The sequence below is a fragment of the Neoarius graeffei genome, chromosome 4, assembly GCF_027579695.1.
Source record: "Neoarius graeffei isolate fNeoGra1 chromosome 4, fNeoGra1.pri, whole genome shotgun sequence".
NCBI lineage: Eukaryota > Metazoa > Chordata > Actinopteri > Siluriformes > Ariidae > Neoarius > Neoarius graeffei.
The window spans coordinates 46,620,720-46,629,064 of NC_083572.1; the positions used below are offsets into that span (position 1 = coordinate 46,620,720).

General features: G+C 38.9%; 1 protein-coding gene across 1 annotated transcript; it reads left to right on the forward strand.

Moving 5' to 3' along the window:
• The first annotated feature begins 1,356 nt into the window (after positions 1–1,356).
• On the forward strand, positions 1,357–7,213 carry si:dkey-43k4.5 (potassium voltage-gated channel subfamily S member 2). Its single transcript, XM_060918432.1, has 2 exons — positions 1,357–2,322; positions 6,683–7,213. The coding sequence occupies exons 1-2, from the start codon at positions 1,357–1,359 to the stop codon at positions 7,211–7,213; spliced, it is 1,497 nt and encodes a 498-aa protein (XP_060774415.1).
• The last annotated feature ends 1,132 nt before the right edge of the window (positions 7,214–8,345 follow it).

Consider the following 8,345-nt stretch of genomic DNA (forward strand, 5'->3'; position numbering starts at 1 on the left):
GAGCCTATCCCAGCTGACTACGGGCGAAAGGCGGGGTACACCCTGGACAAGTCGCCAGGTCATCACAGGGCTGACACATAGATACAGACAACCAGTTAACCTAACCAGTCACCAGTTAACCTAACCTGCATGTCTTTGGACTGTGGGGGGAACCGGAGCACCCGGAGGAAACCCACGCGGACACGAGGAGAACATGCAAACTCCACACAGAAAGGCCCTCGCCGGCCACGGGACTCAAACCCAGACCTTCTTGCTGTGAGGTGACAGTGCTAACCACTACATCACCGTGCCGCCCAGATTTGGAATTGACAAAGGTTATTTTGCAATTATTTTACTGATCCGGCCCACTTGAGATCAGATGGGTTGTATGTGGCCCCTGAACCAAAATGAGTTTGACACCCCTGCTCTACTTAATAAAATAGACAGCAGAAGGCATATTGAAAATAATACAGTGAAAAAGGATACAATTTATATTTACTTTAAATAAAGAGAACGAAGATGTCATTGTACTGTCATTATTTTCAGTGTTTATGTTTCCTGCTCATAAAAAAAAAAATCAGCTGTCAGTATTGTGAATGGTAGGCAGATGTTGTTAATGTATTTTATTTTGAAAGGCCCATTATTGAAAATACACCATAATTTGAATAGCGAACATGAATGAATACCACTTTCACTCAAGTGAGCAAAATCACTCCTTCAGCTAACCCACATTTTCCATTAATTAATTCATATTCAATAAGTGTTCTGTTCATGGTCACAGTGGATCTGGAGCCACTAGTGGCACCATTATTCCTTCTCTACTGCACTTTAAAATTGTTCTTATTCTTTGAGTCCAGTCTTTTCTAGGCATAAGCCAAATGCAGATTTGTTCATTAGATTGAGGAACAATTTAGCATCATTAATCTCTCAAGAGAACCCTTACCTATTGTCCCAGAGTCCAAGAGAGCTTCATTTCTCTCTAGGTGGTGTTAAGGATAGTGATATAATATAAGGAACTGTGATATAAACTTGTGTTTAGTTCCTGATAAACAGTCTGTGCTATCAGTGAAACAGACCAGTAGACATTAACAAACTTACATGTCTTACACAGAGTATAAGACAAGTAATCGTATGAATATGGAATGAAACCCCATAACTTTAAATGGTCCTTAGTGTACACTTTTACTAAATGTTTTATTTGGTCTTTAAATATTTTACCAAATAAATCACACAATACATTAACCAAGCTCATTTTGTGTGCTGACAGGTACCTGAATTGAAATCAAGGAATACAGATTCTGAAAAGATTTAACTGTATCATTATAAAGTATGGTGTCCAAACAAGTTGTTGTTTATGCCTTTACAGACAAATACAATATGGTGAACAAGAACCTTCCTGGGTGTGATCAGAGCCCAGAAGACCACCTGGTAAACATCAATGTGGGTGGTTTGAAGCACAGTTTCTATTCTAGCACTCTACAGAGGTTTCCAGACACAAGGTTGTGTCGCCTTCTGTCCTGTGACACTGTGGAAGCCATCTTACAGGTTTGCGATGACTATGACATTCAAGAGAAGGAATTTTACTTTGACCGGAACCCTAATCTCTTTCCTTATGTCTTCCATTTCTATCAAACTGGAAAACTGCACATCATGGAGGAGTTGTGTATCTTCTCTTTCTGCCAGGAGATTGAGTACTGGGGCATAAATGAGTTCTTCTTGGATAGTTGCTGTAGTTATCTCTACCATGATCGCAGGTTAGAGAGTCATCGCAAGTCCTGGGATGAGGAAAGTGATGTAAGCAGTGTGGACACTTCTGTGGATGAGATATCTGACCTTAACAAGGACATTCAACATTTCCAGGATATGCGCTTTGGTAATATACGTAAGTGCCTGTGGTTGACATTAGAAAATCCAGGATATTCCATTCCAAGCAAGCTCTTCAGCTTCGTTTCCATTATTGTTGTGCTAATGTCAATTGCCACCATGTGCATCAACAGTATCCCAGAGTACCAGATTTACGATGAGAATGGTCAACTAAAGGAGGATCCGACCATGCAAGCTTTGGAGATTTTTTGCATCTGCTGGTTTACTTTTGAAGTGGTAACACGCATGCTCCTTGCACCAAACCGTCGGAAGTTTTTCCTTCATCCTCTAAATGTGATTGACATTGTTTCAGTGATGCCTATCTACATCACCCTCATTTTTGACCTGCTTGCTGGTAGTGAATCAGAGCTGGAAAACATTGGGAAAATAGTTCAGGTTCTTAGGCTCATGAGGATCTTCAGGGTGCTGAAGTTGGCCAGACACTCGACAGGCCTGAGGTCATTAGGTGCTACATTACGGGTAAGATAATTCTGCGAGTGAATTATAATCAGCTTTCAAAACACAGAATAAAATGATACCACTTTGAAAAACGCTTGACATTAATATCCAACGATTATATTTATACTAGTGCATCTCAAACAATTAGAACATCATGAAAAAGCTCAATATTTCCCATCAGTTACTTGAGAAAGTAAAAATTTAAAATATTCTAGACTCATTACATGTAAACTAAAATCTTTCAAGTCTTTTCTATTTTAATTTTGATAATTATGGCCTACAGTGCAAAAAAAAAAATCTCAAAATATGAAAATATTTCATTTTAAGTTTGAATAAAACAGTATAAATACCATGTATCTCTCAGTCTGGTTCAGTACACACAATCACAATCATGGGGAAGACTGTTGACTTGACAGTTGTCCAGAAGACAATCATCAACACCCTCCACAAGGAAGGTGCAGTGCATCAAGAGCCACCATGCACAAATGTCTTCAGGAAAGGGGCTACTACTGTCACATTCCTAATATCAAGCCACTTCTGAACCAGAGACAACGTCAGAAGCGTCTTACCTGGGCTAAGGAGAGAAAGAACTGGACTATTGCTCAGCTGTGCAAAGTCCTCTTCTCATCTCATTATCTCTAGCCACTTTATCCTGTTCTACAGGGTCGCACACAAGCTGGAGCCTATCCCAGCTGACTACGGGCGAAAGGCGGGGTACACCCTGGACAAGTCGCCAGGTCATCACAGGGCTGACACATAGACACAGACAACCATTCACATTCACACCTACGGTCAATTTAGAGTCACTAGTTAACCTAACCTGCATGTCTTTGGACTGTGGGGGAAACCGGAGCGCCTGGAGGAAACCCACGCGGACAACATGCAAACTCCACACAGAAAGGCCCTCGCCGGCCACGGGGCTCAAACCCGGACCTTCTTGCTGTGAGGCGACAGCGCTAACCACTACATCACCGTGCCACCCCTGCAAAGTCCTCTTTTCAGATGGAAATAAATTTTGCATTTCATTTGGAAATCAAGGTCCTAGAGTCTGGAGGAAGAGTGAAGAGGCACAGAATCCAAGGTGTTTGAATCCAGTGTGAAGTTTCTGCAGTCTGTGATAATTTGGATGCCATGTCATCTGCTGGTGTTGGTCCACTGTGTTTTATCAAGTCCAAAGTCAACACAGCTGCCTACAAGGAGATTTTAAAGCATTCCATGCTTCTATCTGCTGACAAGCTTTATGGAGATGCCGAGTTCCTTTTCCCACAGGACTTAGAACCTGCCCACAGTGCCAAAACTATGACCAAATGGCTTACTGACTATGATATTACTGTGCTTGACTGGCCAGCCAACTCACCTGACCTGAACCCCATAGATAATCTATGGGGTATTGTCAAGCGGAAGATGAGAAACATCTGACCCAAAAATACAGACGAGCTGAAGGCCGCTATCGAAACAACCTGGGCTTCAATAACACCTCAGCAGTACCACAGACTGATTGCCTCCATGCCACTCCTCAGTGCAGTGTGGCATGGAAGCAATCAGCCTGTGGCTCTGCTGAGTTGTTATTGAACCCCAGATTGCTTGGTAAAGGAGCCCCAACCAAGTATTGAGTGCATAAATAAATGAACATACTTTTCAGAAATTGGAAATTTCTGTACTGTAAATTCTTTTTTGACTGATCTTAGGAAATATTCTAATTTTCAGATACTAGAGTTCTGATTTTCATGAGCTATAAGCCATAATCATTAAAATTAAAACAAAACAAAAAAAAAGCTTGAAATATTTCAGTGTGTATTGAATATAGAATGTATGAAAGTTTACCTTTTTTATTTAAATTACAAAAAAGAGAACATTTTCATGATATTCTAATTGCTTGAGGTGCACTAGTATATCCAGTCATATGCACTCAGTGGCCACTTTATTAGGTACACCTGCCTTGAAAAGACCATTTTATTCCCACTTGATGGCCACTTTATTAGACAAAATACCTTGTTGAGTTATGTTTTAGATGTACAATTATAAACAGTAATACCTCTATTTCCATGTAAAATTTGTTATTCTCTACAGTGGTGCTTGAAAGTTTGTGAACCCTTTAGAATTTTCGATATTTCTACATAAATATGACCTAAAACAACATCAGATTTTCACACAAGTCCTAAAAGTAGATAAAGAGAACCCAATTAAACAAATGAAACAAAAATACTATACTTGGTCATTTATTTACTGAGGAAAATGATCCAATATTACATATCTGTGAGTGGCAAAAGTATGTGAATTCTCTAGGATTAGCAGTTAATTTGAAGGTGAAATTAGAGTCAGGTGTTTTCAATCAATGGGATGACAATCAGGTGTGAGTGGGCACCCTGTTTTATTTAAAGAGCAGGGATCTATCAAAGTCTGATCTTCACAACACATGTTTGTGGAAGTGTATCATGGCACGAACAAAGGAGATTTCTGAGGACCACAGAAAAAGCGTTGTTGATGCTAATCAAGCTGGAAAAAGTTACAAAACCATCTCTAAAGAGTTTGGACTCCACCAATCCATGGTCAGACAGATTGTGTACAAATGGAGGAAATTCAAGACCATTGTTACCCTCCCCAGGAGTGGTCGACCAACAAAGATCACTCCAAGAGCAAGGCATATAATAGTCAGCGAGGTCACAAAGGACCCGAGGGTAACTTCTAAGCAACTGAAGGCCTCTCACATTGGCTAATGTTCATATTCATGAGTCCATCATCAGGAGAACACTGAACAACAATGGTGTGCATGGCAGGGTTGCAAGGAGAAAGCCACTGCTCTCCAAAAAGAACATTGCTGCTCATCTGCAGTTTGCTAAAGATCACATGGACAAGCCAGAAGGCTATTGGAAAAATGTTTTTTGGATGGATGAGACCAAAATAGAACTTTTTGGTTTAACTCTTTACCCCTTAATGACGACATATGACGATCCTGTGTATATCCCATAATGATGACATATGGCGCCTTGTCTAAAACCTTGTCAAAACCTTGTCTTTAGACTTTTGTCTTTCTTGTAAATATGTTCTAAGGGTGAACAGTATATACATATACAAGGGTGGCTGTAGCAACTGCTTTAAGGGTGAAGCGTTATGTTTGGAGAAAGGAAAACACTGCATTCCAGCATAAGAACCTTATCCCGTCTGTGAAACATGGTGGTGGTAGTATCATGGTTTGGGCCTGTTTTGCTGTATCTGGGCCAGGATGGCTTGCCATCATTGATGGAACAATGAATTCTGAATTATACCAGTGAATTCTAAAGGAAAATGTCAGGGCATTTGTCCATGAACTGAATCTCAAGAGAAGGTGGGACATGCAGCAAGACAATGACCCTAAGCACACAAGTCGTTCTACCAAAGAATGGTTAAAGAAGAATAAAGTTAATGTTTTGGAATGGCCAAGTCAAAGTCCTGACCTTAATCCAATCGAAATGTTGTGGAAGGACCTGAAGCGAGCAGTTCATGTGAGGAAACCCACCAACATCCCAGAGTTGAAGCTGTTCTGTATGGAGGAATGGGCTAAAATTCCTCCAAGCCAATGTGCAGGACTGATCAACAGTTACTGGAAACGTTTAGTTGCAGTTATTGCTGCACAAGGGGGTCACACCAGATACTGAAAGCAAAGGTTCACATACTTTACAGATATGTAATATTGGATCATTTTCCTCAATAAATAAATGACCAAGTATAATATTTTTTGTTTCATTTGTTTAACTGGGTTCTCTTTATCTACTTTTAGGACTTATGTGAAAATCTGATGATGTTTTAGGTCATATTTATGCAGAAATATAGAAAATTCTAAAGGGTTCACAAACTTTCAAGCACCACTGTACCATTCACACCAAAGCATTTCTCTTGACTGCATATTTTTGGTTTGGAGACTACTAACAACCCAACAATGACCCTGATTGTAAATTAGTATAAATATATTTGTATTATAGATGAATTGCCTCAATAACACAATCATGTCAATACCAATTCTGTGCTTAGAATCATTCGCCATTTACAGGTCAGTTATAGAAAACTGGGCAATTAACTCAAAATCCCCCCACCCTCCAAAGAAAAAGTCCATATTGATACCCAACACGTTATTTTAGTTAAGAAGAGAAGAGATACGCTGTTTATTATGCATTGCACAATTTGAATTAGTTATTTCTATTGCTAATATGGTACATACAGCAAAACCTCAAGTAAATACTGGCATTTGAATCACATTAACATGCTGGGAAGATTTGTGATTTTTTTTTGTCAATCTTTCAAGCTCTCAGTTTGTGAAGTTCTATTTAATGTGATGTTCCTTATTTAATAAAAGATATCTGTCATACAGCTCACCTTCCTCCCTGCTTCATGGCTATCCTTTTAGCACAGTTACAGAGAGGTGGGCATCCTTCTGCTATACCTGGCTGTAGGTGTATCTGTCTTCTCTGGTGTGGCTTACACTGCAGAGTATGAGGAGGATGTCGGTTTGGACACCATTCCTGCTTGCTGGTGGTGGGGTACAGTAAGCATGACCACTGTTGGCTATGGGGATGTTGTGCCTGTCACAGTGGCTGGAAAGTTAGCAGCTTCTGGATGTATCCTTGGTGGCACATTAGTAGTGGCCTTACCCATTACCATCATCTTCAACAAGTTCTCACATTTCTACCGCAAACAGAAGGCTCTGGAGGCTTCAGTGAGAAACAACAACAAGAAGGGACAGGAACGAGAGAAGGAAGAAGGATCTGAAGGTGATAGCCAGTGTTTGGAGGATGAAGAAAAAGAAGAAGAAAAAGATGGAGAGAATGAAGGAGGGGTGGTAAATTACAGTTATGTACATAATCTGCTTTTGGCATCTTCTACACAGAATGAGATGAGTGATCCATTTACAGGAGGGAAAAAAAATGATCATCTCTGAGACTTCACTGTCCATTATCTCCAATAGTACAAAAACCAGGACAGCATATAACTGCATTAATGCCCTTAATCATATTTGAACATATATACAATTGAAATGTCACAAAAATGATTTTTTTTTTTTAATCTTATATGTCTCGAATTTCTCTCAGAAAATATAGTGAGTTTCACAAATCCAGTGCATGGCAAATATACAGGGGAAAAAAAAGAGTTCATCAAATAATCAGTTCTGTCACAGAAAAGTTAGGAAACATGCATAGCTGAAAACAAATCAAACCAGTATCAAACCTTTTGAGTTTGATACAAGCATGTCTATACACAGTTTCTTGTTAAAAAAAAGGCCCAAAATTTTAAATAAAATTCCAAGTTATTTGTTTATCTAATCATTCCAAAATTATTAGAAGTGTTTTAATCAAAATATATAACAAATGGTGATTTAAATCATTATAAAAGAGAAACAGCACATTAATTTTCATGACACATGAATCCTTTTTTAAATAAATTTAAGGTGTAATTTTTTTCTTGACATTAAATTGTAAAATGAAAAAACAGAGTTGAACCTTCCTGTAACAGAACTGAAATAGGAACAGATTTGACAAAAATAAGGTACTTTGTTAAAGTCTAATCATGATTAATTCCCTGTATTGGCTTCTGTGAGAGACAAGTGCTTGTGTGCAAAGTATAACCAGAGGCCAGGCAATACAATAGCATAGCTGATACAATATTACAATATGAATAATTATGATACATACAAGACACTTTTTCCATGGAATAAAAACATGTATTCTATTCCCTTCTAGCGGGTTTCATTCATTTGGTTTGATTAGATGCAATATTGTTGTCATATCGCTAATCCTATGTGTATTACATCACTCTACCCAATGGAGAATGAGTCTGCAATATGGTTTATGATATTGCACATTGTCAAGACAACATGATGTCACATGTCAGAGCTGATGCTCATATCCAGTGAGAAAGTTTTCTGCTGCGCAAGCGCAGAACCATTTCTTTGTTCAGGGAAGGAGAAAGACTAGGCTAATCTAGTGCTAGGATTAGCTATGCTATAATTAAGCACTCAATAAATAAACTGAAAACTAAAACTAAAGGTGCATGGAACACCCAAAAGGTTACCA